Here is a 16,955-nt window from a genome sequence, read left to right on the forward strand (position 1 = left end):
TCTTCTTTGATGTCATTGTTAACCCATTCATTATTTAATAGTGTGTTATTCATTCTCCATGAGTTTGGATGTCTTTGATTTTTTTCTTCGAGGTTGATTTCTAGTTTCAAGGCATTGTGGTCTGAAAAGATGCTTGATATAATTTCAATTTTCTTGAATTTGTTAAGGCTTATTTTGTGTCCTATCATGTGGTCTATCTTTGAAAATGTCTCATGTGCATTTGAAAAGAATGTATATTTTGCTTCTTTGGGGTGAAGAGTTCTATATATATCAGGGCCATTTGGTTTAGTGTGTTGTTAATGCCTGTATGTCCTTGGTGTTTCTTTGCTTCAAAGATCTATTGTTGATAATGGTGTGTTAAAGTCCCCTACTATGAGTGTGTTGCTGTTAATATCTTTCTTGTTGTCTTCTAGTATTTTCTTTACATATTTGGGTGCTCCTATGTTGGGTGCATATATGTTTATCACTGTTGTACAGTCTTGATGCTAGGAGTTCTGAAGCCTTTTTGGATAGTCTCAAATCTCATACCAATCATTCAACTCATGCTGATCAAATCCCTTATGAACTGAGTCATCTTCAATTTCAAAATCTTCATTGTTGCTGTCACTTAGTTCTTCACCATACTCCTGTTTTTCAAAAGATGGTAGTTCGGTGAAAACTGGCATTGGGATTTCAGCTCAATGAAACATTGGGCGTATAGCTGATGGTAGACTAGGATAGTCTATTTTACATTTATTTTTCTTGTTATATATTTTACATTTATTTTTATTGTTATATCCTGATGTTTTTACTATACAAAAGTAACAGTCACTTGAATGATCTCTGGGCTCTTGCCAAACCATAGGTATACCAAATGGCAATTGATCACATGTTCCCTTTGTCCACATCTGTAAACTCTCAACACACTGCTTGCACACCTTGTGAGGGGCCCAAGACTTATCTTGATCACCAAGTTTTACTTTAAAATATGCAAAGTAGGCTTGCCTTACAAATGCGCCGATGTTTATCCTTTTACTGGGAATGCTGAAACTGCCACAGATATAACAAAATGAGTCAGGGTTGTTTGGGCACTTATGACAAGAAATAACGGAGGCAGACATGATCTGAAGGAAAGGAAATAAGTACATATATAAAAGAAAAATAATTCTACTAACTCCTTGTATACAGGCAAGACCTTGGACTACACTTTGGAATACGATTCACCATATAGAGCAGCACACAACTTCTCATGTGTAACTGAATAGCTTAGACAAATATGAACCTGTCGCTGGTCTCCAACATCATCCCCTACCTCTCCCCACTTGAGGGAGGTTTGCTCTCAGCCAATAGGAGAGCACTAGTGCTTCCCTCAATGCAGGCCTGATCCAACCTAGAGTGGTCTCATTAAGATAAGCTGTAGAGAAAAAACTTGATGTGAGAGAAGAATACTAACTGCAGTTTTGAAATCAGCATGCCTATTTAAGTCTAAAACAGCTGGAAAATCTAAACAGGAATTATGTTAAAAATTGTTCCCCTGTGCAATATCCACAGAGAATAAATGGAAGATAATGAATCCATGAAACAAAAAATAAGACACCATAAAGAAAAAATAATCAGAACAAGAAAATTATTGAAAATGAAAATAGAAGAACTAAAAGAGGATTTTCAATAGAATGGCTGGAAGATAAACTTTAGGAAGTAACTCTTAAAATAGAATAAAAACATAAGAAAATAAGAACATCAGTCTAAGAATACAAATACATCATGGAGTCAACAGCCTTTAAATGGCCCCAAGCACCCTCGCCTCCTTATAACCAGGCCCTTCCTTGTGTGGTCTCCTCCTGCAATGTGTAGGAGCTGATGTGCAGGCAGCAGACTACAGAGTGACAGCATGTGACTAGAGGGTAGGTCATAAATGGCATTGCTGCTTCTGTCTTAGTCTCTTGGATCACTCACTCTCATGGGAGCCAGCTGCCATGTCATGAAGACACTCAAGGAGAGGAACTGACTTGCCAGCATCATCTTGCTGGCCATGTGAGTGAGCCACCTTGGAAACGGGACTCCCAGTCAAGGCCCAGACATCACGGAGCAGAGATAAGGCATCTCTGCTGCTGACCTGTCAGAATTCCCTATCCACAGAGGTGTGAGCATAATGACGGCCATTATATTTTTAGCCACTAAATTTTGCTGTGATTTGTTACACCTCAGTTGCTAACCAATACACTCACTAATTAGGGTTCTGGAAAAATATATCAGGAAAAAAGGAGGTAATGGAGAAAATAATCAAAGAGATAATATAAGAAAATTTCCCAGAAGCAAAGCTATGAGTCTTCAGATTAAAGAGGCCCACATGTACACCTGAGTAAAATATAGATTCACTATGGAACAGATTATTTTAAGATTTTAGAATATAAATTAAAAAGGGAAGATATCAAAAAGGGTCTGTAGAAAAAATTACCAGTGATTATATGCTGTAATTGTATGAGCCTTCTCAGCAATGCTGATGGTTAGAAGAGTGTGGAGCCATGCCTTTAAAATTCTAGGGGAAAGTAATTTTCAACCTAGAACTTTTCACCCAACTAAAATGTCAATCATGTATGAGGACAGGCTATGGTATTTTCAGTTTTTTCATGGACCTTTACTTAGGAAGCTGCTGAAGGATGTGCCTCAGCAAACTGAGAAAGCCAAGTAAAAGACATAGATGGTCTAGAGAATAAAAGAGAAGTCCTAGGATGATAGTCGTACATGGTCAGATCACACTGGAGTGGGAGTGGGAGTTGGGCTTGGTGAGTGGGGAAGGAGTTGATAGATGGCTTGATGTGTTTGAATGATTACAGCAATTATTAATAGATACAGGGCATATTTATTGGGGCTTTTGTGCAAAGTAATAATAGTTCTATAGAAACTAAGAAAACAGGACAGTTACTAATTCCAGTTTGAGAAAGAAAACTAAGCATAATTCACTCAGCACTCAAGAAATATTTCCACCATCTTAATGATGTTTACACTATTTACTTAACTAAATATTATGCTGCAACTATCTATATTGGAGAATGGATGGAAGGGCAGTGCGTGTGGTGGTGTAAACCCCCCACAGCCATGATAAGGAGTCAGTAGACAATGTCTAAAGTTAATGAAGCAAGGACATTTCAGAACTCTCACTACCTTGAAATATGGATATAAGTACCAGAATAAACTGCTAGAGGAGTTGAACTATATTAGTGAGGATGAAGATGTATAAAGCATGTAACTTATTTTTATTACAAGCCACTAGGTATTATGTCTACATTTAATAAAAATATTTTTAACAGGCTTAATTCACTGTATTTTTTACTGTATAAAATTATGTGGTGGCAGCAGCTGAAGCCCGCGTCCCCTGCACGGACACCCTGGGATGGGTCTTTACAAGATGGTCAGTGAATTCCTGTAGGGAGAGTGGTGAGCAGTCTCTTTCCAGAGGTCAGGTCTGAGATAACTGGAGGTCTTAGAGATGGCATCAAAGGTGGCCTTGCTGAAGTAGCCCAGGGTGGCAATGCAGCCCCTGGCTGAGATGTAGCAGTTGTCAGTACCGACCATCAGCAGTAGCTTCTTGGGCACAGGGGCTGAGATGATGCCATTGCCCCTGGCGGTGGGAATGAGGGGCACAACTACAGGCTTGCTGATCTTGTTCCCCGGGAGCATCACCGCACAGGGACAATAGAGAACTTGGCCAGGATAATGGCCCCACGGATGGCAGAGGCTGCTTCCTTTGAGCACTTAACACCCAGCCAACATGTCCACTGTGGTCCCCAATGGCAACAGATGCCTTAAACTGGGTTCTTTGGCCAGTGCCTGTCTGCTTTTGCACGGGCATAATTTTTAAAACCTTGTCCTTCAGGGATTCCCCCCGGAAAATCTCAATGATCTCAGATTCCTTGATGGGCGGGGAGAAGATAGGTCTCTCCAGGGACTTGATCTTCATGTCCTTGACCAGGTGGCCCAGTTTGGTGACAGGGATCCACTCCTTGTCCTCAGCATTGCATTCATGAGCTCCATGGCCTCAGCCCAATCCTGACCCCGGCCATGACCTTGGCCTGGATGTTGCTGCCAGATCCTGCACAGAAGCTGTCTCAGACACCCAACCTTCCGTTCCAGGGCCCTGAGGCCTTTGGGCCTCCTGCAGTTCCATGTCATCTGCCACTGGGTGTTTACTTAGAAAAGAGGAAGCAATAAAAACCATTTTTACAACCTGAAAGGAAAGTAATTCAAGCTGATGTTGATATACCAGTAATAACATTATTAATTTAACTTCCTTTCTCTTTTACTTTCTCCATTTCATTTATTACCTCACGTTAGTGCAAGACCCAGGATTGAAAATTAGTAATTTTTCATTTTTGAGGCAGCATTTTGGTGCTAACTACATAATGTAACTCATTCGCTTCTGTGTCATCCTCTTTTGTTTAATATTTTAGAATTATTGCTAAGGCCTAGGTAATTGTTGTTTAATTTTCTTTGGATACAGAATGAAACTTTGTATTGTCAATGCACCTTGATATAATTTCCTTCATAAAGAAAGGTAAATGGTTGTAATATAGGAAGTTGGGTTCCGTGTATTAATAAGTTTCCATTTTTTATTTCATAAATACTCGGTATATATTATAAGCAAGAGTAATACAAATAGGAACTGTTTGTTTCCCAGGCACTTTAATGTGTTTTCCTTAGTAGTACTGTAAAGGCAAATGGTTATAATAAAAGGAAGTTGGCGTTTGTGTAATAAGTTCCAATTGTTTTTGTCTCTAGAACTGTCTTTGTCTTTATTATAAACATTAGTAATCAAAGTCAGCCTTCCCTGGCTTTGTTATGTAAGAGAAGGTCACTGTTTGCTTTTCTTAGTCTTGACTGACAGCATATGGAAAGCCTCACTAAAAAATGCAACCTAGATAATTTTTAATGGCTTTATTGTTTTGGTCATAAGTAATCTATATCTTAATGTATTTGAAATAAAATAGAAACATGAATGCTGTCATTATATAAATGTGATGATCAGCCAATGAACTAGATAATAACATTGCTTTCTTATAATTTATCAAGGTATAAAATAATGCAAGTAAATTTAAATGATATATTTGAAAATCCTGATGTATGTTTATTAGTTTATTTAATTAGGATGTATTTATTATTTGACCATGGTTCAACAAATTAGAAAAATTTAAAACAAAGTCAGATGGCAAAGCCTGAGTAGCATTTCTGTTTTTTGTCCCTGTGAAGACCGGCACACAGCCATTTAACCGTGCGATGCTCTTCAACGTGGGCTTCAAAGAGGCCATGAAAGACAGTGTGTGGGACTGCGTAATCTTCCATGACGTGGATCATCTACCTGAAAATGACCGAAACTATTACGGATGTGGAGAAATGCCACGTCATTTTGCAGCAAAGCTGGATAAATACATGTATATGTAAGTAATGTGCAATCTTCCTCACAGTGTATAAAAAATAGCATCCTCATTATATGTCTGCATCTGAGATTGTTTGAAGCCTAGAGATTATGTTTAATTCCAACCCATCCTCACAGGGAGCCAGGCTGTAGAGTCGCTTGTCCATCTAGGTTCTTCCTCATGCAGAGGTCTGTGTGGAGGGGTAGGAAAAAGCTGGTTTCTACAGTCAAGCAAATGTGGTTTTCACTTCTGGTTTCACACTGAACAGTTCTAGGAGTTGATCAGTTACTTGTTTCTCTGAATGTTGGTTTCCTCGTTCCATTGGAGTAATAGAGCCCACCCATGGGGCTGCTGCGTGATCACATATGCTGGGCCTACCCCAGGTGGGTAACAGCACTGGTGTCGCCCTTCTGCTCCCCTTCCAGTGATGTTTCAGTGCAGGGGAGGGCCCCTCTCCTGCAGTGTATCTTCTTCTTCCTAAGCTATGGTCTCGTGACATGGTTTTAATAATAAGAAACAGATTTTTTCATTCTCTGACTAGAGATACCTTGAAGTGTAAACAGACATTGGAGCTGTGACAGTAACTTCTCATTTTTTATTTTTCAATTACCATTTACATATTATTTTGTATTAGTTTCGGGTATACAGCATAGTCGTTAGCCAATCACATACTTTACAAAGTGTTCCCTCTGGTAGATTCAATACTCACCTGGCACCATACATAGTTATTACAATATTACTGACTATATTTCTTATGTTGTATTTTATATCCCCATGACTGTTTGACGGTTTTGTAACTACCAATCTGTATTTCTCAATCCCTTCAATGTTTTCACACAGTCTCCCAACCCCTCTCCCCTCTGATAACCATCAGTCTGTTCTCTGTGTCAATGAGTCTGTTTCTGCCTTGTTTATGTTGTCCTTTACATTCCACTTATAAGTGGAATACAGTATTTGTCTTTCTCTGACTTATTTCACTTAGCATAATATCCTCTAGGTCTATCCATGCTGTCAGAAATGGTAAAATTTTATTCTTGTTTTATGGCCACATAATATTCCATTGTGTAAATGTACCACAGCTTTTTTATCCACTTGTCTAGAGTTGGGTACTTGTGTTGCTTCCATGTCTTGGCTATTTGTAAATAATGCTCAATGAACACAGTCATTGAAGGGTGCATATATTTTTTTTCGAATTAGTGTTTTGGGTTTCTTCATATATATACTGTCAGTGAAATCACTGGGTCATAAGGCAGTTCCATTTTCACTTTTTTGAGGAGCCTCTATATTATTTTCCACAATGGCTACACCAGCTTGGATTCCTACCAACAGTACATCACTTTTCTCCACATCCTCACCAGCACTTGTTTTATTTGCATTTCTCTGATGATTATTGTTGCTAAACATCTTTTTATATGCCTGTTAGTCATCTGTATGTCCTCTTTAGAGAAGTGCCTATTTAGGTCTTTTGCCCATGTTTTAATTGAATTGTTTATTTTTTTGGTGTTGAGTTATATGAGTTCTTTATACATTTTGGATATTAACTCCTTACCAGATGTATCAGGGAATATATTCTCCCATTTGGTAGGATGCTGTGACAGTAGCTTAAATTGACATTAAAGCATGTGAGTGTAATCTAGGAAAGAGATCATGGTTCTCATTGGCTAATGGAATTGGAGAGGAGAGAAAACAGCGTGGAGCAGGGAAGATGACTCCAGTATGACTGCTTAGCCTGCTGCCCGCCCTACAGAGTTGAGAGAGGAAGTCACATGACAAGGTGAACTAGGTGAACCAGCATTAAGTCAGGAAAAGAACGGCTTTTTCTTGTTTTGCTGGTTGTTCTCATTATTAGAAAACCTTTTCCTTATTACCACAGAATCTGAATTCCAAGTCCAGCATTTCCTTGGGAAGGTCATTCAGGTTTAGAATCTGGTTCTTAGCACTTCTGGAAACAGTTTTGGTCAGCCTGCTAGAGACAAATTAGATTCAGTGTAATTGATTTTCACTTAAAAATATCATAAAGGTCATAAAATATCATAAAAAGAAAATTCAAATTATCTTTTTTACTTGAAAATATTAATTTCTTATGAATAAAATATTCACATCTTCCTAGACTAATCCTAGGTTGAGTAAGGGAGATATTGGAAGTTTGAATAGAAATTAGAATGCTAGCTTAGGGAAAGGGTCGCAGGTCAGGGAGTGGCGGGGTAGTGCAGACTCCAGCCAGGGACAAAGCCTGATGAAGCATCTCTGCCCAGCAATAATTCCTGCATTCCAGTGGTTGCTAACCAGAGAGCTCAGGTTCCCAGCTTGGTGTCCTTCCTTCTGTGAACAGTGTAAGGTAAACATTACTAGATTTTTGCTTGTTTGAACTTCCATTTTCTATTTTTTAGTTTATCTATTGATGCCTTCATTTTATCTAATCTTTTTTCATTCTGGGTATAGTCCAATTGATTGCTTGCACTTAAGCAAAACAATAAATGGAATTAATGTTCTTCCCAATTTGGACATGTCAGTAAACACACACACACATGTCAGTAGACACACACACATGTTAGTAGACACACACACACGTTAGTAGACACACACACACACACACACACACACACCTACTTATCTACTGATCTCCCAAACCACTAGCCTGAGCAAGAATAATCCAACTGTCCTGGCTGGATGGCTCAGTTGGTTGGAGCATCATCTCACACACCAAGAAGTTGTGGGTTCGATTCTCTCTCAGGGCATGTACTGGAGGCAACTAATCGATGTTTCTCTCTCACACCAATGCTTCTCTCCTTTTTTCTCTCTCTCCCTTCCTCTCACTTTGAAATCAATCAAAACATATCCTCGGGTAAGGATTAAAAATAAATAAAAAATCTAACTGGTGTGGGAAACAACTGCACCACGAATGGTTGTTGTTCTTCTTGAATCCCAACCAGTGGTATTACCAGAATCATAACTTCCCAAGTGAGAGCCTTGCGAGGTCTCCTGGGACACTATGGTTGTCTTTGGGGTGCAGGTTGTTATGACTGTCTTGGGGTGCGTTTGGCCTAAGGTGGAGCTAAGATTGATTTTTTCCTGCAACCCTTGAGTTCCATGTAGGAGCTGCCTGTTCCATCTCCTGTGGCCACACAAGATCCCAGTTGGCAAATAGCTCTTCTTCCCCACAGGGAATGAGGCAAGAATTTCTTCAGCAAAAAAAGGGATATCCTCTCTTTCTTGAGGCAACTGTGCTATAATCCCAGCCAGATTTCCTACAGCTTGACATTCAGATGCTGTGCATAATTGTATTTTCTCTCCTGGCCCCCTGCAGTGGCATGGCTCCTTTAGGGGCTCTAGCACACTGCTCCCCAATAGCACATTTGGGGCCAATAAGACTTAATAAAATCTGCACCTCTAGGGGTTCTACCTCAATATCATAAATCCAGTCTATATCTAAATGAATAATTTAGTTTGACAAATTCCTTGGAGTATGAGTTAGGGAAATGTAAGGAAAATAAAATACAGATTAAAAGAATAGTCAGTTGTCAGAGAAAGACAAATAATGTATGATTTCACTTCTATGTAGAATTAAAAAAATAAAACCCTCATAGATACAGAGAACAGACTGATGATTGCTAGAGGTTGGGGGTGAGGGGTGGGTGAAATAGGGGAAGGTGGCCAAAGGTACAAGCTTCCAGTTATGAGATAAATGAATTCTGGGATGTAATGTACAGCATAGTGACTACAGTTAACAATACTCTATTGTATATTTGAAAGTTGCTAAGAAAGTGAATCATAAAAGCTCTCATCATGAGAAAAAAAGAATTTTCTAACTATTTATGGCAATGAATATTAGCTAGATTTATTTTGGTAATTATTTCACAACATATATCCAGTCACAATGTTGTACACCTAAAGCTAATGCAATGTTATAGTTCTATGTTAATTATAAATCAATAAAAAAGTCATTTCTTAAACAACAGTACATTAAAAATAAATGTATTTGTAAATATTTGTGAGAATTTTGGGAGTATAATCCAAGCAGATATAGGAATAGGCAGCTTGTCATTTTAAAATTAAGCACTAGATTTGTCTTTACTAATATACATTTATACTAGTCTATATAATAAATAATGCATTTATAATTAAGTTCTATTAATTTAGAAAATTTTATTACCTTAGCAACATCTAGCATTGCATTGACAGCTATTGATGGATTTAATTAAGTTTACTTTGTTGTAACAATAAACAATTTTTGAACACTGGATTTTGAGTATTATAAAGTAATAATACTAGACTTACGGCCAAGATGGAGGCGTAGACAGACATGCTGCATCTCCCTCCACAACTAAGAAGGAACACAACTACCTCAAAACTAGAAACAACCAGAAGTTCCAGAAAATCAAACTGCATGGAAGTCCAGCAAAGAAAGATATAAAGAAGAGATACTCATCCAGACAGGTAGGAGGGACAGAGCCAGGGCGGAGAGGATGTGGTGTGGTGGCAGCAGCAGCAGCGGCAGTGGCAGGGTGGCAGAAAGCACAGCCACGTGATTTAAAGTCAAGAGGGACACCTGGGGAGCGTTCCCAGCTCCTCATTGGACCTCACAGCTCACGGTCCCAGCACCGGGAAAAATCAAGACTCCTTGCTTGACCAGTGGGGGTTGGGGTGAAGGCAGAAACTGCTGGTCTCTCAGCAGAGTCTGCATGTTTAAAGGGTCCCCACGATCCTAGAAATTCCACAGACCACCCACTCTGGGAACGACGGCCAGGGCAACAAGTAGAGGGGTGCCAGTCCGGTGCAGAAGTGGGAGAGGTACCTGGAAAAGGGGTGAGTGCTGGGCAGGTCGTATTGTTCCCTCTTGGACCCCTGCCCCACATACAGAGCCACAGCAGGTCACCTTGTTCTGACCAATCCCTAAGGCTCCGCCCCTTAAAACGTAACAGGAGTGACAGCTCTACCTGGGACTCGGAGGCAAACAAACACAGGAGCCTGTCAGAATGAGGAGACAGAGAAGTATGACCCGAAAGGGGGAACGAATCAAGGTTCCAGTGGGAGAACTAAGCAACGAGGAGATAGCCAGCCTAACAGATGAGGAGATAGACCACCTAACAGATGCAGAATTCAAAACACTGGTGATAATGATGCTCATGGGCTTGACAAATGCATAAGAGAAGAAGTGAAGGCTATTCTAAGTGAAACAAAGGAAAAATCACACAAAACCAATGGTGAAGGGAAGGAAACCGGGGTTCAAATCAATGATTTGGAACATAAGGAAGAAAAAAACAGTCAACCAGTGCAGAATGAGGAAGCAAGAATTTTAAAAAATGAGGAAAACTTCCCAAATTTTGTGAAGGAGATGAACATACAGGTTGGGAAGCATGGAGGGTCCTAATTGAGCTGGACCCAGAGGGGACCACCCCAGGATTCATCATGATTGAGATACCAAAGGTGAAAGATAGAGAGTCCTGGTGGCAGCAAGAGAGAGGCAGAGAGTTGCCTACAGGGGGTTGCCTATAGGACTATCAGCTGATTTCCCAGAGGACACTTTGCAGGCAGGAAGTGACTGGCAAACAGTACTCAATGTGATGAAAAGCAACCTGCAACCAGGATTACTCTACCCAGCAAAGCTATCATTTGGAATGGAAGGGCAGATGAAGTGCTTCCCAGACAAGGTGAAGCTAAAGGAGTTCATCATCACCAAGCCATTATTATATGAAATGTCAAAGGGACTTACTTAAGAAAAAGAAGATCAAAACTATGAACACTGAAATGACAACAAACTCACAACTATCAACAACTGAATCTAAAAAATAAAAACAAAATCCAACTAAGCAAACCAGAATAGTAGCAGAATCATAGGTATGGGGATCATTTGGAGGGTTATCATCTGGGTGGGGGGAGGGGAAGGAATGGGGATATGGTGCAGGGATTAAGAAGCATAATCTATTGGTACAAAATAGACAGGGGGGTGTTACTAATATAGGAAAGGGTGAAGCCAAAGAACTTATATGCATGACCCGTGGACATAAACTAAGGGGGGTGGGATTGCTGGAGGGAAGGGGGGTACTCGGAAGAGGGGAGCAAAGGGGAAAATATTGGAACTACTGTAACAACATAATCAATAAAATATACTTAAAAAAATAAAGTAACAATACTAAATATTAAATTTAAATTACCACGTGTTTCATTTCGCGTTTTACATAACACATTTAGATGTACTTGTTTCACTAGAATATAAACATATTTTGTTTCTTGAAGTACTTTACATTTCCCAGTATATGATTTAATCAGCATAATTATTTGGAAAATGGGTGTATATTTTCCAAGGCACATGAAAGACTGAAAATGATTTTCTGTGGCAAACCTTTGATTTTATTTTTAGGATGCTATCTTCTGCTTTCTTTTTAGTCTTCCCTATAAAGAGTTTTTTGGTGGTGTAAGTGGACTGACAGTGGAGCAATTTAGAAAGATCAATGGTTTTCCTAACGCCTTCTGGGGATGGGGAGGAGAAGATGATGACCTCTGGAATAGGTATGTTGAGGTACAAATTGCTTAATAACAGAATTTCTGTACATTTCCTTTCTATTAGGAAGATTGTACTTTGCTATTCCATGAAAAGATTCTCTGGGATGGAAAGTTTTTGAGATTCCTAAATCCTACTTTGTGTTTCTCCATTTTTTCACTAAGGGGGCCGTCTGAAATTATTTATGACACACACATTAGAGCATCATTCCTTGTCATTTTAAATTGAACTCATTATTTTCAATGTTTAAGTCAGATTTGTTTCTTTATTTTTTCATTTCCATATATTGTAGAGTTCACTATGCTGGATATAATGTAACAAGACCAGAGGGAGACTTGGGAAAATACAAATCTATTCCTCATCATCATCGAGGTGAAGTTCAGTTTTTAGGACGGTAAGTTTAATATAATCTTTGGAGATTAAGGTTTCAAAATTATTCAATGTGTAAAAGAATTAAAATACACATTGTGCCCCCCAAAGTCTTCTGAAGGGAATTTTCTGTCTATATCATTTTTTAAATAAGTAAAGTATTTTTGTACATGTTTTGAAGACATATACATATATCTGCATATACACATATTCATGTTATATAAAAGAGTCCAGTTAACTACTTATATAAAAAGTGTTTTCTTAACATAAAACATAATACATTTATGTCTTAAGGATGTCTAAGTTGTAGGGGTGCAGAATAATTTTTTCAGGTGGCATTTTAAGACTCATAAAAATATAATTTATAACAATGGTTGAGAGAGGTTTTTAATTATGTCTGAGAACCAGAAATTATAAGGAGCATTAAATGCTTTAATTTATAAGAATGACTTTGAGCATATTCACCATCAATTTTTCTTTTTGAACATGTTTGTTATTTTTTTTCCTCCAACACTATAGGTACAAATTGCTAAGGTATTCAAAAGAACGCCAGTACATCGATGGGTTGAACAATTTAATATACATGCCAAAAGTACTGGTTGATAGGTTGTATACAAATATATCTGTAAACCTCATGCCAGAGTTAGCTCCAGTTGAAGACTATTAAAGAAGTTGCTCTCATGGTAAGATAGACCACAGTGCTGGGTCATAAACTGAGAGTGCACTCCTAAGGGAGGTCAGTGAACGGATGTGTCTCAGTGCCCAGTTCTGTAGAAGAGTCAGCAGTGCTCAGTGATTACTGTGGGATTATCTACAGTCAGCCTTCTTCCTCCTGCCCTCTGCTCCGAGACACACCCCCATGGCAAGTGCTGCAGAAACCAGATGCCATGAAAGTTAAGAGCTCCCTGCAAAGAAAAAATTTTTATACTGAAATCTATAATTTAATTCAAGAGAATGCTTTATTTCTGTTTAAACATATTTTGTACATATGTGATATAAACTAATGTGTTTAAATTGTTAAAAAATAAGATGTGTTACAGTTTTGCATGTAATTGGTTATGCCTTTATTGGACTTTTTTAGACCTTTTTTTAATTTGCATGGAAACAACAATATAAATTTATGTCACTAAAAAAAGGTTAACCCTTCTGTGAAATGAAGGAACTGTCAATAATTGACAGCTGACTAATACAGTAAACTGTTATACTAGTTTTGAGCTTTAGACCTTCAGCCTTCTGTGTGAAAGAAATCACAGCTTTCTTAGGGTCCTGAAGGGTAAGAAGAAACAGCTTCAACAGCTTTTCTTCCTACCAGGATTACCTATAATTTTCCTTGCTTGCAATCTCATCAGATTTTGCTAAATCACAACCATAATGTTTATGCATATTGCATGAGTATTACCAAGAAAATCTTACAAGTTGTGATGTGACATGATATAAAGGACCTCTTTATGTTAAATGTCTTTCATGTACCTCTGGTGTTAGTGTCAGGGATTTCGTGCCTCAAAAAATGTCCCTAAGGTTGTGTGTGTCTCTATACTGTTTTTTGTTTGTTTGTTTGTTTTAGTTAATAGTGAACAGCACTTTTATTATTTCAAGTTCAGAAGAGCCAAACATTTTTTATTTAAATAAATATCAAAACAATTTTCTGGAAGAATGAGTTCTATGGAAAACCCAATAGTACTTATAATGTACAAATGAATTATACTATTAGATAAGAAATTAAATGTTCTATTTTTATGAAGATAAATGCTTAGTAGGTAAAAATAAATTTTAAGTTCTATTCTCAGACTCAGAATTTCAAGTTTGGAAGGATTCTTTATGATGTTGGCCAATTTCATTCAAACTATTTTTTCATTTTTAAGAAATTATATTTCTGGTGTTAATTATTAAAATTTCCTCACTAAAAGCATAATTTAATAAAGTATATTATAATACATAATCAGTTATTTAAATACATTGATATTATAAGGCACTTCTCAAAAACAGGTCTTACTACCGGACATCAAGTATATTACTTTATCTTAAATTTGAATGAAGTTTTTATGGCAAAACCAAACAATATTTTTACTTTAAAAATGATCAATTATTGTTAACCAAAGATTCTTTAAAATATCTTAAGATATTTTCACAAATTTAAAAAAAATTGTATATCTATAGAGTGAATCTTCAATAACAACGAAGAACAATAAAAAGTTGTACTTAGAGATGTTTGGATAACATTTGCCTCATGGATTGTTCACCTAAAACAGAAATGTGGTTATTTATCTCAGGTTGTAAGTTTAATTTTTGAAGTTGGCATTTTTATGACAATATTAGTAACACAAATGACCACAAACCAAATCACAAAATATTTGAAATTCGTATACTTTGAGAAAACTGATAGCTTTCTGTTATGATACCAAACAGAATTTTCCACATTTTTTTTCTTAGAAATATTTCCAAATATTTGTCTCTAATATTTTTTGCTTATACTGAAAATAATGAAAAAAACCTTCTGAAAAGTAAATTTGTTCCTAATTTATCTATCTGTTCATTTTCTGTCTCTCATAGTCAATGTAGTTTTCTTAATTCAGTGTAATGAAGAAAGTAAATTGGGAAAGTTACCATTCGTTGTTCATTAATAAGATAGTTGGGGCATAGGAGCATAATTAATTGATGAAATAATTAAATATTTTAATTGTGGGGAAAATTAGGGCTATTTCTGAGTTTTATTGGGAAAACTTTTTTTTTAAATATGGACCTGCTCACATTTTGGAATCTTTTCATTTTGATATACATTTTAGAATTTTAAGAGAACTAAATTCTAGTATCTGCCTTATTTTTTTGGATTCAGTCTGTGATTTTTGTTTTAGGAGTGGGTCATGAATATTTTGCTTTTTTCAGTTTTGACTATTGTATGTCATCCTGTGAAAATCATCTTATTAGTTTTTTGTCTTTTGTCTTTTGGTTTTGTTTTTAACTGCATACTTAAAATTGATTTTTGCCTAGAGTGACAATGTTTCAATAAATGTGACAGAATTTTGCCCAATTATGTTTATTGTGTGAAAATAAATATATTTCATAAAAACTAACAAATATATTGCAAATTCAAACTATCTTTTTTATAGTTTTGTTCAGTGGGAATATTAGTGAACATGTATTCTTGCCTGTGCTATCAGGTACGATGCTAGATATGTCTGTGGAAAATATTCATTTCTAAACAAATCAAGTCAAGCAAATGCAAACCTTTCTAAAGTTATAAAGACATTCTCTGATAACTTATTCATTGTATTTCTTAGTCTAAAAATCAAGAAGCATATATATATGTGGACAAGGAGTTATTACAAGGTCCCTTTGGCACTACTGGGGAAGTTATATGGTGCCTTTCAACTAGAGAAAATAATAATGATTAATGGACCTCTTTATAGAAAAAGGAAAAGTGTTCATATTTACAGTAACATTAAGTCTAATTCATAGTGGAGACAGTTATTTAAATCTTTTAAAAAAGTAGGATTTAATTAATATCTTTTAAAATCTAAATTTAAATTTGTTTCTACTTTGTGAAAAGGTATTCAGTAAGAGAACCTTGCTTACAACATTATTTGAGTAAAAAATTACATATTGAAAACTTGCTTTCCCAGCCAAGAGATTGCTACCCACTTTAAAACAAAAGGAAAAATATGTAAAGCAATATTCTCCCTTTTTTGGAGGCTCCCTTGGAGTAAAAGCAGATTTTGTGTCATTTAATTTGGCATTGCTTTTCTTTTCTCTATTTCTTTATGTATTTTCTTCTTAGACAAATATTAGCACTCTAGGTTTATTGCCTTGTATTTGCAAGTATGCCAGCCGAAAGAACTAAAACGGCCACAGTGGTGTTTATCAGAGAGAGGAAGTGTACTTCAGATTAGTTTAAGATCTGAAAGGCTTTTACATAAATGCACTGAAATAAATGCTAGTAATTTCTTGTATTCTCATTTATTTATTTTTGCTTCTCATGGAAGTGTTTGTACTTTTTTATCATTGTCTTTTATGAAATATAATGTTCTAAAGACTTTGTGTGATGTAATTATTGTCTCTCAGAAATTTTTTTGGGATTATCTGGGTTTTTCATTGTTGCTGAGTTTGCTTTCCTAAATTTCAAGACAATGGTTAATGAATACCTTGGTTGCACTAGGATTGAAATATAAGCATAAGATGACCACAGCATTTGTATTTGTAACAGTTTCAGTTAAATATATTAGGAGATCACTTCTTAGCTTTTTCCTCAAAAGAAATATATATATATATATATATATATATATATATATATATATATATATATGCCAATACAATTAGTAATCTATTGTATCAAGATGAATATTCAAGAAGTAATTTTCAGCATTACTTTCCTTCTCCCTGCACAACTTCAGTAACTAAACTAGTTTGTTATGGTCAATTACGTTCTTGTTTTTTAGGTTTCAGGTAGTATTGAAGATCTTGAAGGCAAATAGTCAAATCTCAAAAGTTTCTAGGAACTAGATTTATATTTGGGCTAGGTTGTGAGATCATGACTTTTATCAACTTCTTTGTTTAGTGAATTTTAAGTAATATTAATTTTTATGCATAGTAAGAGCTACCAGGATATCACCACTATATATCACAAGTAAAGCCAATCATTAAATCATAATCATTTAGTCATTTAAATGATGCAAAGCCATAAAATTGGGTCAGCC

At 36.5% G+C, this 16,955-nt stretch overlaps 1 protein-coding gene and 1 pseudogene across 1 annotated transcript in view; one reads left to right on the forward strand and one right to left on the reverse strand.

Moving 5' to 3' along the window:
- B4GALT6 (beta-1,4-galactosyltransferase 6) overlaps window positions 1-16,294 on the forward strand; it is an 88,210-nt gene extending 71,916 nt beyond the window's left edge. Inside the window, exons 6-9 of the mRNA XM_090285677.1 lie at window positions 5,227-5,414; window positions 11,781-11,903; window positions 12,188-12,289; window positions 12,784-16,294. Of these exons, the coding sequence (XP_090141803.1) occupies window positions 5,227-5,414; window positions 11,781-11,903; window positions 12,188-12,289; window positions 12,784-12,931 (561 nt within the window). The 3' untranslated portion in view covers window positions 12,932-16,294. The remainder of the gene's footprint in view (window positions 1-5,226; window positions 5,415-11,780; window positions 11,904-12,187; window positions 12,290-12,783) is intronic.
- LOC150002690 (small ribosomal subunit protein uS5 pseudogene) lies at window positions 3,323-4,198 on the reverse strand (annotated as a pseudogene).
- Window positions 16,295-16,955: the final 661 nt, after the last annotated feature.

This window comes from Furipterus horrens, unplaced genomic scaffold (genome assembly GCF_987537825.1).
Source record: "Furipterus horrens unplaced genomic scaffold, mFurHor1.1.pri manual_scaffold_8, whole genome shotgun sequence".
Taxonomy (NCBI): Eukaryota; Metazoa; Chordata; class Mammalia; order Chiroptera; family Furipteridae; genus Furipterus; species Furipterus horrens.